The 27,098-nt window shown below is 42.9% G+C and overlaps 1 protein-coding gene across 3 annotated transcripts in view; it reads left to right on the plus strand.

The window, feature by feature from the left end:
• Nucleotides 1-200: 200 nt before the first annotated feature.
• YEATS2 (YEATS domain containing 2) overlaps nt 201-27,098 on the plus strand; it is a 104,941-nt gene continuing 78,043 nt past the window's right edge. For 2 of the 3 annotated variants that reach the window (XM_039478515.2, XM_039478516.2), the window contains exons 1-6: nt 201-404; nt 10,294-10,412; nt 15,052-15,149; nt 15,897-15,989; nt 19,831-20,076; nt 22,689-22,804. In XM_039478515.2, the coding sequence (XP_039334449.1) occupies nt 10,313-10,412; nt 15,052-15,149; nt 15,897-15,989; nt 19,831-20,076; nt 22,689-22,804 (653 nt within the window). In that variant the 5' untranslated portion in view covers nt 201-404; nt 10,294-10,312. Of the gene's footprint in view, nt 405-523; nt 753-10,293; nt 10,413-15,051; nt 15,150-15,896; nt 15,990-19,830; nt 20,077-22,688; nt 22,805-27,098 lie in introns of those variants that run through there. The other variant, XM_010337619.3, reaches the window with a different exon arrangement.

Consider the following 27,098-nt stretch of genomic DNA (forward strand, 5'->3'; position numbering starts at 1 on the left):
GCTGCCTGGACCAGCCCCGCGCCGCCCCGCCCCCATCCCTGCGAGCCGAGCCCCGCCCCGCCCCGCCCCGCCCCTCCCCGCCCCTCCCCGCCCCATCCCTGCGAGCCGAGCCCCGCCCCGCCCCGCCCCCATCCCTGCGAGCTCCGCCCCGGGGCCGCGCGCGCGCCGCCGCCACTACCGCCGCCGCCGCCGCCGCCGCGCGCGCCCTGACGCGCCCAGCTGCTGACGTGCGGAGCGGAACGGGCCGGGCGGGCGCCGCCGAGCCGTGTGCTTCCGCGGGCTGCGGGGTCGCTGGAGCCTCGTGGCGGGGCGGCTCCGCGGGGCTTCGCGCGCTCCCTCACCTCGCCGTGCCCTCCCGCGGCGCCCGGCGGGGCCCACACTGCAGCCGGAGACGCGGGGAAAGGGTGAGTGTTGGCGGGCGCAGGAAGGGGCCGGCCGGGCGCGCGCCGCGCTCTCCGGAGCATTGTCTGGGCGGGGGCGGCGCGGGCACGTGCGTGCCCCTCCCCCATCGGCCGGCCGCGCCGCGGCGGGACCCGGTGACTCCCCAGGGCCGAGGAGAGGGCCGGGAGGACCCGGGACGGGGGGGCCGCCGAAGCGGGAGCCTGGAATCGGAACGTGAGGCGGGGGCTTCCTCCTCAGCCGGGCGCTGCGCTGAAGGGAGGCGGGTCCCGGAGCCACCGCGGCCGGAGCTTGCAGGACGTTAAGCTCCTGGCCTTGGAGGCGGCAAGATTTGTCCCCAGTACCAGCAAGTGGTGGGTTTACCGGAAGGATCCTGCGCTTCCCCTCCAACCTGTCGCCTTGCTTGCAGCCCTCCCCGGGAAGGAGGGGAGGGGTGGGGAAGGCCGGGGGGCTCCAGGGATGGGGCTGTGCTGGGCGGAGTGGGGGCCTCGGGAAGTGAGGACCCCTGCAGGAAAGGCTGGCTTGGAGGGCTGTGGCCAGACTGCAGAGACAATGGGGCTCTTCCCGTCTTCAGCGGGATTCCGTTGAGAAATGGAGAGGAGAGGAGGAGGATGCCAGGAATGCTACGGGCCTGACACATCATTTTCTGAGTTTGATGTTTGCTAATATTTTCATCAGCAGTTACAGAGTCGACCCACATTTTCCATTCCTTTTTTTCTCTGACATGTGAAAAATGCGAAATATTACATAGTATTTAGCAATAGCATTTCCCCCTTTCTTAGTGAGTCGTGAGCATTCAGCATAGAAAAATTTCAAAATACAAGCAAAACAAGAAAAAAAAATGCCCTGCATCCACGGGTCTAGAGGTATTACCCTTGGACGTATATTCCTGTTTGTGTATACTCTTGAAAAGGTTAGGCAGGTGATGCCCTGATTAGGAGTTTACTTTTTCCAGGAAGCCTTTGAAGGTTTTGAGAAGGTGAATTAGCAAGATCTGACTGCTGAGTGGAGGAAGAGGGCTGGGGAGGAACCCACGAGGTTACTTACTCTGCCCTTTGCAGTAGCTTGCTAGGCCCATGGCGGGGAGATGGGGAAGAGTAAACAGATTTTAAATGTTTTGAAGGTAGAAGGAACAAGACTTGGGTTGGTGAGGGAATGGTAGGAGTCTTTGCTTTTATGGGTTTTGGTCTGAGCACTGAATAGATGGTGATGCCATTTACTGAGATGAAGAATGGAAGAGAGAAATTTGAGGTGGGAAAAATAACGAATTCTATTTTGGATGTATTAACTCGTAGATACATATTAGTTATGAAGTCGGTGTTTTGAGGCACTTGGAGGTAGAGGGCTGGAACTCAAGGAAGAGAGAGGCTAGAGCTAGAGATAAAATGTTGGGAATGGCTGGGGGTGGTGCTCACACCTGTAATCCCAGCACTTTGGGAGGCTGGGCAGGTAGCTTGACCCCAGAAGTTCTGGACCAGCATGGGCAACCTGAGCAGCAAGGCAGAACTCCATCTCTTTTTTTCTTTTTTTGAGACAGAATCTTGCTCTGTTGCTCAAGCTGGAGTGCAGTGGCGCTATCTAGGCTCACTGCAACCTCTGCCTCCCGAATTCAAGCGATTCTTCAGCCTCAGCCTCCCAAGTAGCTGGGACTACCCGTGGGCGCGCCACCACGTCTGGCTAATTTTTATATTTTTAGTAGAGACTGGGTTTCACCTTGTTGGCCAGGGTGGTCTCAAACTCCTGACCTTGTGGTCCGCCCACCTCGGCCTCCCAAAGTGCTGGGATTACAGGCATGAGCCACCGCGCCTGGCCAGGACCCTTTTTAAAAGTAAAACAAATAAACTGGTAGTGATCAGTACGTAGATGATATTCAGGGGTATGGTGCTGTGTGAGATTACTGAGGGGAAAGAGTACAGAGGAGTGAAAAGGGCTCAGATACTCAAATACCGCTAGGTCTGCTAGAGGAAGAAGGTTGAGGAAAGGACCTGGGAAACGGCAAGTGAGGTAGGAGAAAAAGCTGGCATCATGGCAGCCTGCAGGTGTTTCTGGAAGATGTTGAATTGGTCCCTTTATCAGGGCTTCTGAGATGTTCAGTAATGTCAGTTGGATTTGGCAGCATGGAGGTTACTGGTTTTGGGTGTTGGTCTTCCTGTTCTTAGTTCTGGAATTGGGAGGTAGGAACCAGATGAGAATAGTTTAATGGGATGTGAGGAAATGAAACTAACGAGTGCAGATTAGAAAGACCTGTCCCTGTTTCCATCTGCCTCAAAGCTAAACTTGATTGATGAAAAGTGGTGTGGGGGGCGGGGAGGGGGAAGGAGTCTATCTGTTGCCCAGGCTGTAGTGCTGCGGCATGATCTAGGCTCACTGCAACCTCTGCCTTGAGGGTTCAAGTGATTCTGCTGCCTCAGCCTCCTGAGCAGCTGAGATTACAGGCATGTGCCACCACGACTGGGTAATTTTTTTTTTTTTTTTTGTATTTTTAGTAGAGACAGGGTTTTACCATGTTGGCCAGGCTGATCTTGATCTCCTGACCTCGTGATCTGCCCACCTCCGCCTTCCAAAGTGCTGGGATTTCAGGTGTGAGCCACCACACCTGGCCTGTTCCTTTCATTTATTGACTACTAGTATGTTTAAATTTCTTTTCCCCCACATTTATTGGCTATTTGTGAATTTATTTTCCTGTTCTCTGGCCTCTTTTCTTATTTCCTAGTTGGTTGTCAAAAGTTCTTTAGATATTATAAAATATGTAGCTTGGCATACAGCATGCAGAGCTCTCCCCACATGGCTTTCAGTTTCAAATGCCTTCATGTTCGTAGTGGATGCACTATAGTTTGCTGTGGGTTGTTTTCTATTATAAAATCCATAGGAAGAGGAGAACTAACATTTAGGTTGTTGATCTCTGAGTGCAGCCCACATATGATGTACATTACCCCGTATTTCCTTAGGATAGATTCTCAGAAATAGTTGGTCCTGTCCTCTTTTTATCAACCATGGATTTTTATATGAATGTTCATTGCCATGTTCTTGGATTGTTCCCCATCCTCTGCCTTTGGTGCTGCCTTGCTTTCAGTCTGTTTTCTATTGTGATACCCAGTGGACTGTGGGGGTTGTTGTGATTTTCTCTAGAAAACGAGACTTATGAAGCAGATTGTTTTTTTCTTTTCTTTTTTTTTTTTTAAAGTCAGCATCTCTGTTGCCCAGGCTGGAGTACAGTGGCACGATCTTGGCTCACTGTAACCTCTGCCTCCTGAGTTCAAGTGATTGTCCTGCCTCAGCCTCCCCAGTAGCTGGGATCACAGGCATGCACCACCACGACTGGCTGATTTTTTTATTTTTAGTAGAGGTGGGATTTCACCATATTGGCCAGGCTGATCTCGAACTCCTGACCTCAAGTGATCTGCCTGCCTCCGCCTCTGCCTCCCTGTGTTGGGACTACAGGCGTGAGCCACTGTGCCCAGCCTGAAGCAGATTATTTCCATATCGTCTGTTCTGTGGTAGTTAGGGGGAAAAAAGCTTTCAAAGGCTGGAGATCATTGCTTGGATGGGTCGGAATTTGATTCTTGAAGGATGAAGAGCATTTCAGTAAGCGGAGAAGGTAGAGGTGAAATATGAGCCATTGGAAAGTAATTGTGAGATGTTCAGGCATGTGAACTTTGATGATTGAGGACATAGAGAGGTAGAACCTGTTCCAGGCGAGGGCTGTTTATCCTGCTTGTCTGAGGAGTGAGCTGTGGGGGAACTTGTTAGGTGGTTGTAATGAAAGCGGACGGTGAGGAGAATGCGGTGGGGAGGGCTTCAGCTTTACCTGCACTGCTTTTATTGGCGATTGCTACAAATTTTATTTTTTGTTGTTTTATTTTTTGAGACGGCGTCTCTCTCTGTCACCAGGCTGGAGTGCAGGGGCGTGATCTCGGCTCATTGCAACCTTCACCTCCTGGGTTCAAGCGATTCTCCTGCCTCAGCTTCCTGAGGCACTGGGACTACAGATGCCCACCACAATGCCAGGCTAATTTTTGTATTTTTAGCAGAGATGGGGTTTCACCACATTGGCCAGGCTGGTCTCGAACTCCTGGCCTCAAGTGATCCACCCGCCTTGGCCTCCCAAAGTGCTGGGATTACAGGCTTCAGCCACTGTGCTTGGCATGTGTATTTTGTTTTTAAGTTTTGGTTTATTTGAGAGTGTGGATATACTTGTTAAAATGAAATATAATTCACATAAAATGTACTGTTTTAGGCTAGGCATGGTGGTTCTTGCCTATAATCCCAGCACTTTTGGGAGGCCGAAGCAGGAGGATTGCTTGAACTCAGGATTTCAAAACCGGCCTGGACAACATAGGGAGACCTTGTCTCTACTGAAAAATAAAAATAAAAAACTAGCTGGGCATGGTGGTGCATACCTATAGTCCCAGCTACTTGGTAGGCTGAGGTGGGAGGATTACTTGAGCCCAGGAGTTCAAGGCTGCAGGGACTTAAGGTTGCACCACTGCACTCCAGCCTGGGTGACAGAGACAGATCCTTTCTCAAAATATACGTGTGTGTGTGTAAAGAGAGAGAGAGAGGGAGAGAGACCATTTAAAAGTGTGCAGTTCAGTGGATTTCAGTATTTTCACAAAGTTGCACAACCATTAGCACTATCTAATTCCATAATGTTTTCATCACTCCAAAAAGCAACTGCTCACCTCTTAACTGTCACTTTCAATTCTCTTCTCCCTTCATCCCCTGGCAGCTACTTTTTGTGTTGATAAACTTGCCTGTTTTTAGATGTTTCATATAAATGGAATCATACAACATGTGGCTTTCTGTATCTGGCTTTTTCTTTCTTTTTTTTTTTTTTGAGACAGAGTCTCGCTCTGTCGCCCAGGCTGGAGTGCAGTGGCGCAATCTCCGCTGACTGCAACCTCCACCTCCTGGGTTCTGTCAGTTTTCCTGCCTCCTCCCCCCAAGTAGCTGGGATCACAGGCGCCCACCACCACACCTGACTAATTTTTGTGTTTCTAGTAAAGATGGGATTTCGCCACGTTGGCCAGGCTGGTCTTGAACTGCTGACCTCAGGTGATCCATCTGCCTTGGCTTCCCAAAGTGCTAGGATTATGGGCCTGAGTCTCCGCACCTTGTCCACATTTACTTTTTATTATGTGGCTGTTTTAAGGAGATTAAAAAGTTTAAATTGGAGAAATGGATGACAGTAGTCTTATTTTAGTCCCAGCATTACATTTATTTCTGTATTCAGTTTTTGTTTCAAAATATAGAGAAAATTCTTCCTCACAGTCAAATTGTATATGGTAATTGATTTTTTGGCCAGGCATGGTGGCTCACGCCTGTAATCCCATCACTTTGGGAGGCGAGGCAGGAGAATCGCTTGAACCCAGGAGGCAGAGGTTGCAGTAAGCTGAGATCACTGCATTGCACTCCAGCCTGGGCAACAAAAGCAAGACTCCGTCCCAAAACAAAACAAAAAAGCAGATTTTTTCCCCTAACAGTTCATAGTATCATCTGACTATTTCCAGTTTCAACTGATTCAGAACCTAAAGAGGATTAGCCATTTTGTTTCGAAGTTGATTTGATAATATCTAACAACTGCTCATGTTTCCTTTTGTAAAATCTACAAGTCAGACAAGAAGAGTTCAGAAGGTAATATTATCATTGGTCATTTGTTACACATTCCATTCACTTGTTTATTACATCAGAATGAAAGCATGCCTCAGCAGATGTGCCTAGTCTTACTGAGCTAGCATTTACTTGAATGTGACATGTACATATTACACAGTATTCTTTTGAGACAGAGCAGACCTGGATTTTTTTTAAATGTCCGGTACAGAGCTATATCCTCTTAAACATGGTTATCAGAAGCTCAAATACATGCCCAAATAGGACAGCAAAAGCTTTATTCTAAATGCTGCATGAAAAATGGATTATCTTAGCAGTACAAATGAACTCATTGATTTATTCCTTTCTGCCCACCCGTCTCCCTAAATTCCTCTCTTTTCTCCTCCCAGTCCCCAAGTTTTGCAGCAAAAGTCAAAGAGAAAGTTTTTTTTTAAGTCCCTGAAGTGAGCATAAAATAAAAATAACTGTTTTCTTTAAGGAACCCCAGCCATTTTAGTGGGAGCCACTGTTATTCTTGGGATTACCTGGGAGATGGGAGAAGACTATACAGATTATGAACTCTGTAGAACGGATAAGTGATGATGGTGCTGGACTGGGACTCATCTTTGTAGATAATCTCGTAAGACTTTTGGCCAACTGTGGAAGACAGGTGCCCGCTGAGGAAGTAGTATGGTACAAGGAGTTTAGATATCTGCTGGCCTATATCTCCTCTAGGTTTATGGGTAATTAGGTGTTTTTAGATTCCCAACTGCATTAAGGAAGAATAAATTAAGCTTACTGATTTTTTTTAAAGATTTTCTTTATGTAAAAGCCCACGATTTTCTGAGGCCGTCTAAAATTAATTGCAGACCAGATGGAGAAGGGTGAAAAAACAAGAAGACCTTACTCTTGCTTTTTAAAAGCTTTAAACCTAGAATGTAATAGTTGGGTTCTGGGCCTGTCCAAAAATATTCATTTATATTCTGAATTACAGCAGATAACAAATGAATATGAACAACCATTAAATGGCTTGATTCGAGATGTTGATAAATGCTGGGGGGGTTTTAGAGTATTTTTTTGTTTTCGATTTTGTTTTTGGAGACGGAGTTTCGCTCTTGTTACCCAGGCTGCAGTACAGTGGCGCGATCTCGGCTCACCGCAATCTCCGCCTCCTGGGTTCAGGCAATTCTCCTGCCTCAGCCTCCCGAATAGCTGGGATTACAGGCACGCGCCACCATGCCTAGCTGATTTTTTGTATTTTTAGTAGAGATGGGGTTTCACCATGTTGACCAGGATGGTCTTGATCTCTCGACCTCGTGATCCACCCGCCTCGGCCTCCCAAAGTGCTGGGATTACAGGCTTGAGCCACCGCGCCCGGCATTTTAGAGTATTTTTAAGCTTAATGGTATTACATCAGATAACAGCTGTAGGAAAAGTGTTCTCAGATGTGAGACTTCATATGTAACATTACACAATGAGTCATTCTTCCAGCTGAATCAAGTGAGTCTGTTTCTGGGATGGGTGAAAGAACTGGACTAAGAGCTGAGGCATTTTTAAATTTTTTTTCTTTTTCATATGGAGTCTTGCTTTGTTGCCCTGAACTGGAGTGCAATGGCGTGATCTCGGCTCACTGCCACCTCCGCCTCCCAGGTTCAAGTGATTCTCCTGCCTCAGCCTCCTGAGTAGCTGCGACTACAGGTGCGCACCACCACGCCTGGCTAATTTTTGTATTTTTAGTAGAGATGGGGCTTCACCACATTGGTCAGGCTGGTCTCATGATCCACCTGCCTTGGCATCCCAAATTGTTGGTATTACAGTGTGAGCCACTGTGCCTAGCCTAAATTGTTATTTTTGTTTTAACTTTGAATGAATACAAAATGAGTATTTTTGATTTAGCATTTTATTTTTTTTCTTTTCTTTATTTTACATTTTTTGAGATAGAGTCTCACTCTGTCGCCCAGACTGGAGTGCAATGCAGTAGCATGATCTCAGTTCACTGCAACCTCTGCCTCCTGGGTTCAAATGATTCTCATACCTCAGCCTTCCAAGTAGTTGGGCTTACAGGCGTGAGCAGCCACGCCTGGCTGATTTTTTTGTATTTTAATAGAGACAATGTTTCACCATGTTGGCCAGACTGGTCTTCAACTCCTGACCTCAGATGATCCGCCCACCTCAGCCTCCCAGAGTGCTGGGATTATTGGCACAAGGCCCATCACACCCAGACTAATTTTATTTTAAAACATGTTGTTACCTCAGTAATTCTGCCTCTGGCCAGGTAATCTGACTTCGTGGTAGAGCAAGGGTTTGGAATCAGGAAGCTCTTCTGGTCTCTTTCATAGATTAACACTGTAAGGGACAATCTAACCACCTTGAATCTGTTTTCTTATCTTAATTAATAGATCCAGGCTGCAAAGAAAGGGAGCCATCAGCCATAAGTGGTTATTGAGCCTTAGAATTGTGGCTAATACAATTTTTTTTTTTTTGAGATCGAGTTTTTCTATCTCGTCATCCAGGCCAGAGTGCGGTGGTTCAATCTTAGCTCACTGCAACCTCTGCCTCCTGGATTCAAGCAGTTCTCTTGCCTCAGCCCCCCAAGTAGCTGGGATTACAAGTGCCTGCCACTACGCCCAGCTAATTTTTGTATTTTTAGTAGAGACGGGGTTTCACCATGTTGGCCAGGCTGGTCTGGAACTCCTGGCCTCAAATGATCTGTCCGCCTTGGCCTCCCAAAGTGCTGGGATTACAGGCATGAGCCACCTCGCCCAGCCTCTAATACAAATTAAGATGTCCTGTAAGTGTAAAACACATAAGATTTTAAAGACTTGGTAAAAATATGAATGTAAAATCTCATTGCTGATTTATTTATATCAATTACATTGTTGGGATGATAATATTACAGATATATCGGTTACATAAAATATATTATTAAAATTAGTTTTACCCATTTTACTTTTTAAAACACGGCTACGGCTGGGCACAGTGGCTTACGCCTGTAATCCAGCACTTTTGGAGGCCAAGGCAGGCGGATCACGAGGTCAGGGGTTTGAGACCAGCCTGGCTAATGTGGCGAAACCCTGATTCTACTAAAAATACAAAAAATTAGCTAGGTGTGGTGGTACGCACCTGTAATCCCAGCTGCTCAGGAGGCTAAGCAGCAGAATTGCTTGAGCCCAGGAGGCAGGGGTTGCTGTGAGCCGAGATTGCGCCACTGCACTCCAACCTGGGCAATAGAGTGAGACTCTGTCACAATAAGTGAATGAATGAATGAATGAATGAATGAATGAATAATAAACATGGCTGCTAGAACATTTAAAATTCTGTATGTGGCTCATGTTATATTTTATCAGATGAGATTTCTGAAACTGGATGAGATTTCTGAAACTGACTCATGAAATATGTATTAGTGCTTAATGAAACAGTTTGGAAGAGTAGCACTATCCAGTAGAACTTGGGCAATGATGTGAGTGTTCCATATGTACACTGAACAACGTGGTCACCTCTGGCCACAGTGACTATTGAACACTTAAAGTGTGGCTAATTATGAAATGTGAAAAGTTGAAATACGGAAAAATGGAATAGAATTTTAAATTTTATTTAATTTTAATTTAATTTTAAGTAGCCACACAAGGCTAGTGGCTCATGTACTGGAATGATGACTGTCTAGAGGATTTATAGGATTTTTTTTTTAAAGGAATTGTTTTATTCAAAGACTTGCGTATCTCAGACTCATTACCATATTACAGACTTGTTAATTAGTTTAAGTCTATAGATTTGTGTTTATTTTAATAATGATACCTGCAAAGTATCAGAGAAAGGATTTGTAGAATCAATTATTTATTGAGCCTTTAACTCTGTTGCATGTATAGTTTCTAATATGCTGAATGCTTAGTGGACTCTAAGACACTGTGGGCCAACCATGTTTTCATTGAAGTCTGGTTCCTTTTTCTTGCTTATGAGGGCTCTTCTGTGAAAGCCAGGCTCCTTTTGCAAAGTCTGAACAATGTGCTACTTTGTTCAAGGATTTTCTCCTGAAAGGGAAACACATGATTGTTAACAGATGGTTATGATGATGATTTTTTTTTTTTTTTGGTGGAAACTTTTAAACTTATGCTTTTGACTTTAAAAGAAATATGTGTATATGTGTATGCATACACACACAGACTTAAAGTACCACTATTATGTAATATATATTTATTTTTGTAACATAAATTTGTAAGTATTGGTATGCATGTTCCTTTTTAATTAACAACCCAACTATTATTTAACTTAACAATTAAAAATTATTAATTTATTATTGCTTCACAGTGAAAAACCAAATGTCATCATGTCTGGAATCAAGCGAACCATCAAAGAAACAGACCCTGATTACGAGGATGTATCTGTGGCCCTTCCAAATAAGCGGCATAAAGCAATTGAGAATTCAGGTAGAAATTGACCTGCCTTAGGAAATTATTTCTTTATTTCCATATGCCTCCACTGTAAGACTTAATAGGAACTATAATGAAATGAATTTCCACAGTTGTGTATAATTTTGAAGGGGTTTGTGAGAGAGATTAGCCAAGGGATCTATTTAATAGTAATACACCATGTGTGCCATAAAAAGTGAAAGAAGAGCTGGCAGAAGGCTGATCAAGTCGACAGTGTAAGCGAGACAAACTGAGTTTTTGCTGTCATTGTATGTTAGGTGTAATCATAAAGTCCATGATATGTATAAAGGTGTGGTGTAATCGTGAGATGATTATAGGTGATACATGGATTAAGGTTTTCAATTTTAATAAGTAACATTTAAATGTGTCTAGAAAAAAGAATGATCTCATCAAACTTGTGGTTTCACAGCTACAAGGATAAAGCTAAAATTATTACTTTTTTTTTTTTTTTTTTTTTGAGACAGTTTCACTGTTGTTGCACAGCCTGGAATGCGGTGACGTGATCTTGGCTCACTACAACCTCTGCCTCCTAGGTTCAAGTGATTCTCCTGTCTCAGCCTCCCAAGTAGCTGGGATTACAGGCATGCGCCACCCTGCCCAACTAATTTTGTATGTTTAGTAGAGACAGGGTTTCTCCACGTTGGTCAGGCTGGTCTTGAACTCTTGACCTCAGGTGATCCACCCACGTTGGCCAAGTGCTGGGATTACAGGCGTGAGCCACTGTACCCGGCCAGCTAAAATTATTTTTAAATGCTTACTTGTGTTAATTAAATGTGTCACATGGTTCTCAGATGTAGTAGGTATATTGAAGGCATATGAATGGTGGAAGATTAGGAAACATCAATCTAGTTCAGCCCCTGTACTTAGCAGATAGTGGGTAAATTAAGGTTTAGAGACATCAGATTACTTAGCTAACATCTTATAAATAGTTGAAGAGCGAATCATTAACTGGGTGTATGTAGTTCCTCAGAATGTCTTAAGCAAGCTTAAAAAAATTGCTAAATTTACGTTTTTAAAACAAATTATTACTGAACTTCATTAATGTTTATTTAAGTAATCTACCTAAGTTAATACTTTTAGCAGATAAAGAAGGTGTCACAGTCATAGCTAAGGTGTTGCAGTTCCACAGAGATTTAGGATCTGTAGAGTGGAAGTGGTGAAGAAAATTCCTATTCCTCTAAGAGCACCAAAGTCCCACGTATCCCAAAAAATCTATGTAGAATGAAAATTATTAAATCCAATGTCATATGATGAAAACAGTTCACTGCAAATTTTTCCCCTCATTCAGCTGTAATTTTATTTGTGGGGAAATACCATTTCCTTTCAACAACAAGCCAAATAAATGTCAAAGTATTACGTAACTTAATTCATTACTCAAGAGCTTCACATGGTATAACTTTTTAAAATAAAAACAAGTATAGGGAAAAGTGATTGTTTTAATAACACTGTAACTCCAGTTTAAATTGAATCTAAGTTCCAAAATACCCCATTCAAGCTGGGGCAGTTTTTTTGTCTGTTACTGAGTGACAATATGCTATGCTTTTTCTTGGTGTCCATACTCTACCTAATCTTGACCTTTTTTTTCCCCTATCAGAATAGATTTGGTGGGATGCCTCTCTTTGCATATGTTATTTTGTTTTGTTTGTGTCTTTTTTTTTTTTTTTTTCGGTTTGTTTTTACTTGTTCTGTGGAAGAGATAATTTAGAAGTGTTTCTTTTTGAGACGTTTGTGGTATAAAAGTCTTCAGTGATTGTGTCTTCTGGTTTGTAAGTATAAGGTGTGTATGTAGCCTAGAAATACTAGAAAATAACTCTTCCTCTAATATGAGAACTGTATTAGTCATCTGCCTCTGCAGACATAGCCACAAGAATGCTTATACCATTATTATTATTATTATTATTTTTTTGAGACGGAGTTTCGTTCTTGTTACTCAGGCTGGAGTGCAATGGCGCGATCTCGGCTCGCCGCAACCTCCGCCTCCTGGGTTCAGGCAATTCTCCTGCCTCAGCCTCCTGAGTAGCTGGGATTACAGGCACGCGCCACCATGCCCAGCTAATTTTTTGCACCTTTAGTAGAGACGGGGTTTCACCATGTTGACCACGATGGTCTCGATCTCTCGACCTTGTGATCCACCCGCCTCGGCCTCCCAAAGTGCTGGGATTACAGGCTTGAGCCACCGCGCCCGGCCGCTTATACCATTATTAATATATATATTTTTTGAGACAGAGTCTTGCTCTGTTACCCAGGCTGGATGCAGTGGACCTCAGGTGATCCACCCACCTTGCTCCCAAAGTGCTGGGATTACAGGCGTGAGCCACCATTACTAATTTTAAATTACCTATCTAAATGGTATAGTTTATGGAGAGAAAATGACACAAAGGGTGTCAGAGTCAAAATATTATCTTTAATTTTTCATATATTCCAAAGCATGGGTGCTGATTTTTTTCATATTACCTTTTTTCCCCCCCCAAAATCCCAGATTTATTCTCAAGTGTCATTTGGCTCTTCTTTCTTTTGTTCTCTTGTATCAAACCACACTCCATATTTTGATGTTTTTAATTTTTTGAGTTACACATTGTTGTGAGTTGCCTATCATCTGAATTATATTGCCTTCAAGAGCATTTTCTTCCCTTTGACTTCTTTCTTTGCTCATTTCTTCAGGTAGTTGTGACCAGTTGTAAATTGCTTGCTAGACTCTCTGCTGCAGAAGGAAACTCTGCCTTCTTGTGAACTGCTCCGGTGTCACAGACTCCCTCCCACTCCAGCTAACTCTTTGACTTTTTTTTTTAAAAAAAAAAGATAAAAGAGTCTTGCTCTGTCGCCCAGGTTGGAGTGCACTGGTGAGATCTCGGCTCACTGCAGCCTCTGCCTCCTGGGTTCAAGCAATTCTCCTTCCTCAGCTTCTGGAGTAGCTGAGATTACAAGCATGCACCACCACACCTGGCTAATTTTTGTATTTTTAGTAGAAATGGGGTTTCACCCTGTTGGCCAGGCTGGTCTGAAACTCCTGACCTCAAGTGATCTGTCCGCCCTGACCTCCCAAAGTGCTGGGATTACAGATGTGAGTCACCATGCTTGGCCTTCTTTCTTTCTCTTTGGGACTATGATCTTTTGGAGGTCACCAAATGTTTCTCAGAGAATCTTCATGAGTTTATTTTTCCTTTTTCATTCTTTTTTGGTAATTACATTTTAATAAAATTTTAAAGAGAAAAATTTTAAGGAGCACTAAAGTCTTACCCAGATTTAATTCACCAGTTATTTACATTTTGTCTCATTTGGTTTATCACTTATCCCCCACCCACCACCACATGCGTGAATATAGATATATAAGCATATAATTTTTTTTTTCTAAATCACTGGTGAATAAATTGGACACCTGTAAACACTTACATGTATTCCCTAAGGACATTCTCTTATATAGCCAAAGTATAGCTATCTCAAAAAATAGTACCCTATCCAAAAAAAGAAACAAAGTTTAATAGGCTCATAGTTCTGCAGGCTGTATAAGGATGGCTCCAGCGTCTGCTTCTGGTGAGGGCCTCAGGAAGTGTACAGTCACGGCCAAAGGCACCGGGGAGCCAGCATGCCACATGGCAGGAATGAGCAGGAGAGAGAATGGGGGGAGGTTCCAGGCACTTAAACAACCAGGTCTCACATGAGCTGAGTGAGAACTCATTTATTACCGAGTGGATGGCACTAAGGCATTCGTGAGGGATCCACTCCCATGATCCAGTCACCTCCCACCAGACCCCACCTCTAACACTGGGGCTTACATTTCAACATGAGATTAGAGGGGACCTCATCCAAACCATGTCAGTTACCTAATTGATGGTCCATATTCCAGTTTTATTAGTTGTCCCTGTATTGTTGGGTTTTTGTTTGTTTGTTTGTTTTTGAGACAAGAGTCTTTATTGACCACACTGGAGTACAGTGGCATGATCTCAGCTCACTGCAACCTCCACCCCCCAGGTTCAAGCGATTCTCCTGTCTCAGCCTCCTGAGTAGCTGTGATTACAGGTGCCTGCCACCACGCCCGGCTAAATTTTGTACATTCTTAGAGACGGGGTTTAACCGTATTGGCCAGGCTGGTCTCGAACTCCTGACCTTAGGTGATCTGCCTGCATAGGCCTCTCCGAGTGCTAGGATTACAGGTGTGAGCCACTGCACCTGGCCCCCAGTAAGTATTGTATTTTATAGCGATTTTCCTTCCCCTAGGATCCAGTCGAGGTCTTACAGGGCATTTAGCTGTCATGTCTTTTTAGTCTCTCTCAGTCTCCTCAGCTCTTTCCTTTGTCTTTCTTGTCTTTAATATTTAAATAGCATAGGACAATAATTTTGTAGAATGTATTTCAGTTTGAGTTTGTCTAATGTTTCCTTGTGAGCAGACTCAGCATTTTGGGCAGGAAAATCACAGGATGATGATGGTCTTTTTAGGGCATGATACCAGAAAGTACGCAAGATCACTTTACAGCAACATTAGTGATTTTATTTTTTCATCACTTGGTTAAGGTGATGTCCACTAGGTTTCTCCACTTTAGAGTTACTGTTTCTTGGATTACTCTTGTTGCTTGCTGACTGAACTAAAGACAGCCACTGATTAAATAGGCCTTGGATGTATTTTATGTTCTTTGTGCAGCTCGAGATGCTGCTGTGCAGAAGATTGAGACTATTATCAAGGAACAGTTTGCTCTTGAAATGAAGAATAAGGAACATGAAATTGAAGTCATTGACCAGGTATAATGATGATAAATTGAAAAAAACACCAAAGCTATTGAAAAAAATTTATATATGATTGAAAAATAATCTATCGAGATGGAGTCGTAGTTTGCTTTATCCTCTTTGCTGTGTGTGTTTGTTTTTTAATAGCTTTCTTTTGGGGAGAGAACTTATTTTTTAAGTAATGCAATTGTAGAAAGGATTGCAAAAATATTACCTGGAATTCCATCCAAAAAGATAATCTTCTGATAGCACAGCAGGGTGACTACAGTCAACAACTTATTGCACATTTAAAAATAATTCACAGAGTACAGTTGGATTGTTTGTAACATAAAGAAAGGATAAATGCTTGAGGTGATGGGTATCCCATTCACCCTGATAGAAGTATTATTATGCATTGTATGTCTCCATCAAAATATCTCATGTATTCCATAAACATGTACACTGTGTACCCACAACAATTAAAAATAGAAATTTTTTTTTAAAAAGAGAATCCCTCTTTGCTGTTGTGCCCAATGTCTTTGTGGATTTTTCTCAATGAATATATTAAATGTAAATGTACATATTCACTGGAACGCTTTTTTGCTGTTCTTTTAAATCTTGCGAATCTGATGGATGGAAAGGTCACTTTTATTTGTTTTTCCATTGATTGTTAGAGAAGTTGAGCTTTTCTTTGGTCATTCACATTTCTTATTTTGTGAATTGTTTGTACATCTCTTTTATAATTGCCATTTTTTAAAGTAATGAGTTAACATTTGTGTTTAGCGACTGATTGAAGCAAGAAGAATGATGGATAAACTCCGTGCCTGCATTGTAGCAAACTACTATGCTTCTGCAGGTCTTCTTAAAGTTTCTGAGGTAAGCATTCCTCACATTCGGTCATTTTCCAGCCACCCATATATTGCCCAAGTGCAGTGGTACAATCTCGGCTCACTGTAACTTCCGCCTTCTGGATTCAAGTGATTATCCTGCCTGAGCCTCCTAAGGAGCTGGTATTACAGGCGTGCACCACCGTGCCCAGCTCATTTTTGTATTTTTAGTAGACAGGGGGTCTCACCATTTTGGCCAGGCTGATCCTCAACTCCTGACATCAGGTGATCCCGCCCACCTTGGCCTCCCAAAGTGTTCAGATTACAAGCATGAGCCACCGAGTCTGGCCTGAAACATTTCTTACACTGACCTTCAGAATCCAAGAAGCCTAGCCCACCCTCTTGGGCATAGACATAGACCATACATAGACTGTCACTGTGTTCAACCACAGTCCTTCAGTCGCACCTTTCTGCATTGTCAATAACCCTAAGTAACATTTTTTCCTCTTTACTTAATTTGTCTTCTCCTAATTGTTAGCATTATGCTAGGCTTCGCAGATATAAAGATGACCTAGACCTCATTGCAACTGGCCCTAGTGCCTCTTCACTTGAGTGTGGCCCGCTTTGGAGTAAGTTGTGAATTGATTGAGTTTCTTTGATCTTTTACTCCAGTGAATGGCAGTTTTTAGTTTCATATTTACCTTGCTTAATGAGCCCTGAGTTCTCCTACTTTTTCTTTTTTCTTTCTTTTTTTTAAATAGAGAGGTCTCACTATGTTGCCAGGCTGGAATGCAGTGGCTGATCACAAGCATGATCGTAGCTCACTGCAGCCTCCAACTCCCAGCTCAAGCAGTCCTCTTGCCTCGGCCTTCTGAGTAGATGGGAGTACAGCTTTGTTTCTCTAAATTTTTCTCCAAAATTCTCTAAATTTTTTAGAATTTAAAATGGTCCTCATACCTCTTTTCCTCCATGATAGTGACTTTTCGAAGAGACCAGGACGTTTATGAGTGTCTCAGATTTTGGATGTATTCTTTTCCTTGAATTACTTTTTCATCCTCTCTATTTTCTTGTAAACTGGAAGTCAGGTCTAAAGGCTTGGTTATTAATAGATTTGGGTTAAATATTTCTGGCAAGAATGCTTCATAGTGATACCGTGTGCTGGATATTCTAGCACATCAGCAGGCACAACCAGGTTCCAGCTTGTCCTGCTGGTGATACTGAGTTTGACCACTTGGTTAATGTGATTACCACTAGATTATTCCAATTATAAAGGAATGTTTTTTCCTAATTTAGTTTTTGACAAGCAAATGAAAAATAAATATCTGCTCTTTTATCCTAGTAATCTGTCTAAATTCAGGCACAGCGGTTAGGATTGACCTGAAATAGGAGTGTTTCTTCCTATTTGATATTTTGTCAGTTTCAAATTTCAGCATAATTTTCGTTTGTTCTTTTTTTTTTTTTGAGACAGAGTTTCACTCTTATTGCCCAGGCTGGAGTGCAGTGGCATGATCTTGGCTCACTGCAAACTTCACCTTCCGGGTTCAAGCAGTTTTCCTGCCTCAGCCTTCTAAGTAGCTGAGATTACAGGCATGTGCCACCATGCCCAGCTAAATTTGTATTTTTAGTAGAGAATGGGGTTTCTCCACATTGGTCAGGCTGGTCTCGAACTCCCAACTTCTGCCTACCTATTCCTCCGAAAGTGCTGTGATTACAGGTGTGAGCCACTGTGCCCAGCCTGTTTTTTCTCTTTTTATTTTCTTTTTCCTAAGTGTTTTCAACTAGAATTAGTCTCAGCTGAACCATCTCTGAAGCAGTGCTGGCTCACTGGGAACCTGGGAAGGGCTGGAGGATGACAATGAATGGTGCTTGTAATGTTTAGTTAGGCCTTCATGTTATCCTTGGTGCCCCTAGGCTATTCCTGATGGTATTAGTGCTGTTCCTGATGATGTCCTGTAGAAACTAGAGCATTGTGCCGGGCACGGTGGCTCACGCCTGTAATCCCAGCACTTTGGGAGGCTGAGGCGGGTGGATCACGAGGTCAAGAGATCTAGGCCATCCTGGTCAACATGGTGAAACCCCGTCTCTACTAAAAATACAAAAAATTAGCTGAGCATGGTGGCGTGTGCCTGTAATCCCAGCTAGTCAGGAGGCTGAGGCAGGAGAATTGCCTGAACCCAGGAGGCGGAGGTTGCGGTGAGCCGAGATCGCGGTGAGCCGAGATCGCGCCATTGCACTCCAGCCTGGGTAACAAGAGCGAAACTCCGTCTCAAAAAAAAAAAAGAAACTAGAGCATTATTTGACTTGAATTTTAAGTGGTAGACAGGTGCTGCTTTTAGTATGGCACAGTTTCCAGAATGCATGTTAGAGTTGTGTTTGTTGTCCTTAGGGCTACCATAACAAATTAGCCCAAGCTTTGTGATGTAAAAGGACAGGTTTATCATCTCACCATTCTGAAGTCTAGAAGTCCAAAATCAAGGTGTCAGCAGGGCAGTGGTCCCTCTGAAGCCTCCGGGGAAGAATCTTCCTTGCCTCTTCCTAGCTTCTGAAGGTTGCTGGCAACCCTAGTGTTCCCCGGCTGTAATTTCTGCCTCTGTCGTGATGTGGCTCTTTCCTGCTGGACATGTCTTCTCTGTGTGTCTCTGTCCAAGTTTCCCTCTTATTTATTTATTTGTTTTTCAAGACAGCCTTACTCCGTTTCCCAGGCTGGAGTGCAGTGATACAGTCTCAGCTCACTGCAAATTCCGCCTTCCAGGTTCAAGTGATTCTCCTGCTTCAGCCTCCTGAGTAGCTGGGATTACAGGTGCATGCCAGCACGCCCAGCTAAGTTTTGTATTTTTAGTAGAGACAGGGTTTCACCATGTTAGTCAGGCTGGTCTCAAACTTCTGACCACCTTATGCACCCGCCTTGGCTTCCCAAAATGCTGGTATTACAGGTGTGAGCAGCCGCACCTGGCCACAAGTTTCCCTCTTCTTATAAGCGAGGAGGACTTCGTTGAATTCATCATAACGACCCTATGTTTGAAATGTTAGCAGTTCTGATCTGTGCTGTTTGATAGTCAAGACATGTGCTGATTTTATCTTCTTCTGTTCTGATTAGGATTTATTTAAGGATATTTAAGATTGCTTTTGTCTCTTGTGATCAACTAATTATTTTTAGTTTTCAGTGGCAAAACATATTTATAGCTCTGAAAAACTAAATTCAACAACTTTGTTGCTTTGAAACAGTAGCTTCTGCCTCTTTCTCACTGAAACCATTGGTTTAATTAGTTTTTAAAAGGTAGACTTCCTAGGAACGTAACCACAATGTTATCACATTATAACGGAATATATTTTGCATACAAGTATCTAAGATGCAGAAAAATTGCATAGATGTCTGTACTGAACTGAAGGCAAACTTTATACATCAATATTAATCATTCAAAAATATTCTATATTGCATTTTACTCCTATGTGGGGACCATGTTTTTTATAGATACACACACACACACACACACACACACACATACATATATACAGCTTTTAAAAAAATTTTTATATTTCTTTCAGGGATATTTTATTTAGAGCAGTTGATGTATTCGTGTAAAGCAATGTGAGACTTTTAAAGTCAGATTTTATTTTCTGTGTTAACTTGTATTCTCATTTATCTTTGGAATATCCTATATCTCTAGCTGTTAGTGTTAGAAACTTTATATAATTATTTATCATTCTAATTTTTGTTTTGTTGGTTCAGGCCATGCTAAGGAGTTGGGATTTCATTTTATGGGTATGGGGAGATTTTGAAGGATTTTAAGCATGATCATGTACTAGATAAAATTTTGGAGAGAGCAGATTTTTGCCTGCTTTTGATAGATTTGATTAAAAATTTGTTTGCTTGCTTGCTTTTTTTGTAGGCATCAAAGACATGTGATGCAATGGTTTTTCATCATCCCGCTATCAAGAAATTTTTGGAATCACCGTCTAGATCATCATCTCCTGCCAATCAGAGAGCAGAAACACCATCAGCCAATCATTCAGAAAGTGATTCTTTATCTCAGCACAATGACTTCTTATCTGACAAAGATAATAACAGCAACATGGATATAGAGGAAAGACTCTCAAACAACATGGAGCAGAGACCAGGCCGAAATCCCGGAAGGGTACGTAGTTGGGTGGATGTGGGAGGGAGCTACAGGAGAAGGGAGCTAGTATTTACTGAAGTATGCGCCTGTTTACTCACTGAACTATCACAGGAGTCCTAGGAAATAGGTTTGTTTTCCTTTTATAGTGGGGAAACCAAATCTTGATGAGGTTTTATTTGCTCAGAAGTGTCAGAACTGAGAATTAAACCTGAGTGTTTCTTTTTTTTTTCTTTTATTTATTTATTTATTTTTATTTTTTTTAATTTTTATTTTTTTTTGAGACGGAGTTTCGCTCTTGTCACCCAGGCTGGAGTGCAATGGCACGATCTCGGCTCACCGCAACCTCCGCCTCCTGGATTCAAGCAATGCTCCTGCCTCAGCCTCCTGAGTAGCTGGGATTACAGACACGCGCCACCATGCCCAGCTAATTTTTTGTATTTTTAGTAGAGACGGGGTTCCACCATGTTGACCAGGATGGTCTCGATCTCTTGACCTCGTGATCCACCCGCCTCGGCCTCCCAAAGTGCTGGGATTACAGGCTTGAGCCACCGCGCCCGGCCTCTTTTTTTTTTCTGAGATGGAGTCTTGCTCTATCACCCAGGCTGGAGTGCAGTGGTGCAGTCTCGGCTCACTGCAACCCCCGCCTCCCAGGTTCAAGTAATTTTCCTGCCTCAGCCTCCTGAGTAGCTGCGACTACAGGTGCGAGCCACTGCACCCAGCTAATTTTTGTATTTTTAGTAGAGATAGGGTTTCACTGTGTTGGCCAGGCTGGTCTCGAACTCCTGGCTGCAGGTGTTCCACCCACCTTGGCCTCCCAAAGTGCTGGGATTACAGGTATGAGCCACTGCACCCAGCCTAAACCTGAGTGTTTCTAATTTTAGAGCCTGGGGCTCCTGTGCACAGCACAGCTCCTGGGTACTGTTTATGTAGGTGTGAAAGAAACTTTCCAGAGTTGGCAATTCTGTGATCTTGCTCAAGGTCTTTCCACTCTGTCATGCTTATTCTCTCGAGAGCAATCGTTCTTCAAGTTTCCTCTGCGAGACTTTATATTCTAAGATGCTTTAGTAGATGGAGGAAATTTGACAAACAGAATTGAAAAACATTGCTCTTTGATTCTGCCAGTTGGTAATATGAGCACCCATCTCAAGCCACTCTGAACTTTTTTTTTTTTTTTTTTTTTGAGATGGAGTGCTGCTTCCTTTGCCCAGTCTGCAGTGCAGTGGCGCAATCTCGGCTCACTGCAACCTCCACCTCCCTGGTTCAAACGATTCTTTTTCCTCAGCCTCCTGAGTAGCTGGGAGTACAGGCATGTGCCAACACGCTCAGCTAATTTTTTGTATTTTTAGTAGAGATGGGGTTTCACCATGTAGGATGGTCTTGATCTGACCTTGCAATCTGCCTGCCTCGGGCCTCTCAAAGTGCTGGGATTACAGGTGGAAGCCATTGAGACTGGCTTACTCTGAATTTCTTGATAAAATATTTGATTATAGAGTCATAACTGGATTAGAGCAGTGATTTTTCTCAGCCAGGTGTTCCGTGATAGCAGAAATTTCCAAGTTATTTTCCACATACTTAGACATCAAGTGTTTGATTTATTTTTGATAAAAATATGTTTGCATTTGTTTTTCTGATTATGAACTCATGTTCATTTTTGAAAATTGTTAAATAAAATATGGAAAAGTAAAAAAGAGTAGAAAATTCATTCATGAGGCTACCACCCAAAGTCAGAACTCTTAACTGTTTGGATTTACCTTTTTTTTTTTTTTTTTTGACATGGAGTCTTGCTCTGTTACCCAGGCTGGGATACAGCTGTGTGATCTCAGCTCACTGCAACTTCTGCCTCCTGTGTTCAAGCGATTCTTCTGCCTCAGGCTCTTGAGTAGCTGGGATTACAGGCATGGGCCACCATGCCTGACTAATTTTGTATTTTTAGTAGAGATGGGGTTTCTCCATGTTGGTCAGGGTGGTCTCAAACTCCCAACCTCAGGTGATCCGCCTGCCTCAGTCTCCCAAAGTGCTGGGATTGCAGGCATGAGCCACCGTGCCCGGTACGAATTTACCTTATCTTTCCAGTATCTTTCCCGGGCAAATATTACATGTGTTTTTCTTTTTTTAGTTAAAAAGAATTTAGGAGGTTAGGCACAGTGGCTCATGCATGTAATCCCAGCACTTTGGGAGGCTGAGACGGGCGGATCACCTGAGGTGAGTTTGAGACCAACCTGGCTGTTAGAAAAGGTTAGAAAGAAGGTAAATTCCATTGACCCCTTTCTTTCTATTCCCATTTCCCAGAAGTAACCATTTTAATAGTTTATTCTATATCCTTCCAAATCCTATTTGCATATCCAAAGCAGATGTATCTGACTATTAAAAACATACAGGAAATTACAGTGTATAAACTTTGTACAAATTAGGCACCATTTATAGTGCATTTTCTTTCTTTTTTTTTGTATCCAGCAAAATATAGTGCATTTTTAAAATGCTTTGAGAGGTGCCATGAAGCCAGAGAATTTTATAATTAAAAAAAACCAAAAATCTTAGTTATTCCATTTATACTTTTTATGATTTTGTGGTTTCTGTCCTACTGAAAATTGTTGGAAATGAGAATGCACGTTGATTATGATTCTTTTCAGGATACTTCTAGTGTTACTGGCTCCCATAAAACAGAACAGCGGAATGCTGATCTCACAGGAGATGAGACTTCACGACTTTTTGTAAAGAAAACGATAGTAGTGGGCAATGTGTCTAAGTGAGTATCCAGTTCAATTTATTTTTATTTGTCCATTTATGTTAATACTTTGGCACTAATACTCTTATTGTAGTATTACAGTAGGAAGAGGCCTCAGGGATTCTTTTTCCCAAACCTTTAGTTGTTTAAAAAGTAAACCACAATTATTAGGATAATTGTGCTCATTAGTGAGCACGGTCAGAATTTGAATCTAGGTCTCCTGTTTTTCTTGTATTTTGAGACAGAGTTTCACTCTTCTTGCCCAGGCTGGAGTGCAGTGGTGTGATCTCAGCTCACTGCAACCTCCGCCTTGCAGGTTCAAGTTATTCTCCTGCCTCAGCCTCCCTAGTAGCTGGGGTTACAGGTGTGCACCACTACGCCTGGCTAATTTTGTATTTTTTGTAGAGATGGGATTTCACCACTTTGGGCAAGCTGGTGTCTAACTTCCTGACCTTGTGATCTGCCTGCCTTGGCTTCCCAAGGTACTGGGAGTACAGATGTGAGCCATCATGCCTGGCCTTTTATTACTCTTTCACCCAGTCTGCAGTGGCTCAGTCTTGGCTTACTGCAACCTCCGCTTCCCAAGTTTGAGCGATTCTTCTGTCTCAGCCTCTGGAGTAGCTGGGATTACAGGCGCATGCCACCACGCCTGGCTGATTTTTGTATTTTTTGTAAACACAGGGTTTTATCATGTTGGCCAGGCTAGTGTCGAACTCCTGACTTCAGGATCTGCCTGCCCTGGCCTCCCAAAGTTCTGGGATTACAGGCAGGAGCCACCCCACCCAGCTTTATTACTCTTTTTAAACAAATAGCCCCAAGGTCAGGGCACCTAGGTCTCCTGACTTTCTTTTGGATATTATTTCCTTTGTACTGCCTCTATACAGTGCCATTCTGTCTTGCGTTGCACAATATCCACAAAGGATAAATAAGGGGAAGATGTTTGTTCCAAAATATTGCTAGAGAAGAGGCAGTATATTAACTCCTACACCTTCTTGTGTAGTTTGTAAAATATGCTAATTGTTAGGTATTTGAAAGCCAGTAGAGGATGGTAAATCCTCAGATCCTGCCCTCAATTAGAATGTTCAAATCTTCATTTTGTCTCTACATTTACATTCTTGCATCTGCCATTGTGTTAGTCTCTTCTCACACTGCTAATAGAGACATACTCGAGACTGGGTAATTTATGAAGGAAAGAGGTTTAATGGACTCACAATGCCACATGGCTGGGGAGGCTTCACAGTCATGGCAGAAGGCAGAGGAGAAGCAAAGTCATGTCTTAAGTGGAGGCAGGCAAGAGAACTTGGGTAGGAGAACTCCTGATAAAACCATCAGATCTTGTGAGACTTATTATCACGGGAACAGCGTGGGAAAGACCCGTCCCCATGATTCCTGGTTACCTCCCACTGGGTCCTTCCCAGGATGTGTGGGAATTCATGAGATTTGGGTGGGGACACGCCAAACTCTGGGAGCTACAATTCAAGATGAGATTTGGGTGGGGACACACCAAACTGTATCAGCCATTTACTTGCGATTGGCACTTCCAAAGCTGAAACCAGATTCTTCTCCCTGGAAAACCTATTTCCTGTTCTTTTGTTTTGGTTTGAAATGGAAGAGTGTAAGTGCGATGGGTTTCTTTGACTTTTGTTCTTCAGAATCTCACTTCAGGCCCTTTTTTGTGACTCTAAGGCAAACCAAAGAGGTTTGTATCTAACAAGTCATCAGGACAGGAGAATAAAGTAGATAAAGCCTTGTCAGTCACCTCTTTATATTAATACTTGGGCATAATACTCATATTATCCTGGTATTACAGCAGGAAGAGACCTCAGGGAATGTTTTTTTGAGCTCTTAGTGGCTTCAAAAGTGAACCAAGGTCCAGAGATTTGAGTCTCTGCCTTAGTGTGTCTGCCAGTCTTTCCCTTAGAATAAAACAGTGCTTAGTAGAAATTTCTAAGACATAAGCTCCTACGCAAATATAATTGGCCAATTGTGTCAATGTGTGTAAGTTTGGAAGAACTTTTGACTACTCTGAACCAGTTCTGTCTTTAGGGACCTTAGTGAATTCTAGAAATGTTGATTTGGTTGCCCAAAATTGTTTTTAGTTCATAATGAAAGGTTGCTGAGTAGATCCTAAAGGCAGAACTCCTCCAAGCTCCAGAGCCACATACTTTACAGATACAGTCTCAGGCTGCCTTCTTACCTTGTAGCAGCTTCATCATTTTTGCCAAGTGTCTAGGGCTAGATAAAGACGTTATAAATCCTCTCATAACATAAGAATGCTAAGTAAATATTTGGCCCAGATGTAAATAGATGGAAGGGATTAAATTAATTTGATGGAGAAAAATTGATTACAGTGGTTATGAGTCTAAACGGTAACATTTTAAACTAATTTCCTCATGAAGTTTCATTTGCTGATCCCTTCCTCATTTGGTGTATTCATCTATGCTCTCTGTGATTTTTATCATATTATGTGGCTATTTTCTGTATTCAGATATTTTTCTCAAATCAGACTGGAGTCTCTTTAGTATGGAAACTATGTCTTATCTGGTTTTGTTTTGTTTTTTTTTGAGATGGAGTTTCACTCTTGTTACCCAGCCTTGAGTGCAATGGTGTGATCTCGGCTCACTGCACCCTCCACCTCCTGGGTTCGAGCAGTTCTCCTGCCTCAGCTTCCCAATTAGTTAGGATTACAGGCAGGCACTGCCACACCTGGATAATTTTGTTTTTTTGTTTTGTTTTGTTTTGTTTTGAGACAGAGTTTCGCTCTTGTTACCCAGGCTGGAGTGCAATGGCGCGATCTCGGCTCACCGCAACCTCCGCCTCCTGGGTTCAGGCAATTCTCCTGCCTCAGCCTCCTGAGCAGCTGGGATTACAGGCACGAGCCACCATGCCCAGCTAATTTTTTGTGTTTTTAGTAGAGACGGGGTTTCACCATGTTGACCAGGATGGTCTCGATCTCTTGACCTCGTGATCCACCCACCTCAGCCTCCCAAAGTGCTGGGATTACAGGCGTGAGCCACCGTGCCCGGTCTGTATTTTTAGTAGAGATGGAATTTCACTATGTTGATCAGGCTGGTCCAGAACTTACGACCTGGGGTGAGCCACCCGCTTTGGCCACCAAAAGTGCTGGAATTACAGACATGAGCCACCATGCCCAGCCTTGTCTGGTTTTGTACCTTACAGTATTTATTTAGTAAATATTTGATTGATTAATTGATAAAAGGAAAAAAATAAATATATGCAAATCTGGCGAAATTAATTTTAAAAATTACTCATAGAAAAAAGAGAAGGCACAAATAATCTTAGAAATTGAAGGTATAACTACAAATGCTGTACCATTAAAGAGATGAGAAACCATTAACTTCTTTATGCCAATGCATTTAAAAAATCAGATGATTGTGTAGCCCAAATCTTCTTATGGTCTAGTGAGTCTGCCTAAATTTACAGGCATGGCCTTTTCTGGGCTGACCTCTCTTACAAAGATATTACCTCTTCCCATATCGTTCTATAGGTAACAGTTAAAATCCCAACAGGGGGCTGGATGCAGTGGCTTACGCCTGGTAATCCCAGCACTTTGGGAGAATGAGGCAGGCGGATCACAAGGTCAAGAGATCAAGACCATACTAGCCAACATAGTGAAACCCCATGTCTACTAAAAATACAAAAATTAGCTGGGCATGGTAGCACTTGCCTGTAGTCCCAGCTACTTGAGAGGCTGAGGCAGGAGAATCACTTGAACCCAGGAAGTGGAGGTTGCAGTGAGCCGAGATCGTGCCACTATACTCCAGCCTGGTGTCAGAGCAAGACTCCATCTCAAAAAAAAAAAAAATCCCAGCAGTGTTTGTGACTTTTCGGCTAGAAGAGTAAAGGGCCAAGATTGGACAAGAACACTCCACAAGAGCTAGGTTAGGCAGCTTGCCCCCTACCCGATATTACTAAGGATTAGCGCTAGGCAGAGACGAGCATATAGAAGGCCATGACCATATGTTCTGTGTGAATCGAAGAAGGGGGTCTCATACTGAAATGAAGACAGGGTCCATAAAGGGAAGCTCTAAAGATGCTAGTTTTACCATGATCAGGACTTCAGGGAATGGCACGTCTTAGCTTTGAGGGCAGGAGACTAGGTGCAACCTTCTTGGCAACCATGAGAGTCACAAGAAAGGCCCAGAGCTCTAGCACCCTGAAACCTGAATGAAGTCAACCCTAAGGATAGAGGTTCCCTAACCCAGGAATAAAAAATACGTCAGTTTATTTCCACCTTAGATGTCTATTTAGCAGGAAAAACAAGTTTGCCTTTTTTTTAAATTGCATGCTGAAT

The sequence above is a fragment of the Saimiri boliviensis genome, chromosome 8 (assembly GCF_048565385.1).
Source record: "Saimiri boliviensis isolate mSaiBol1 chromosome 8, mSaiBol1.pri, whole genome shotgun sequence".
Taxonomy (NCBI): Eukaryota; Metazoa; Chordata; class Mammalia; order Primates; family Cebidae; genus Saimiri; species Saimiri boliviensis.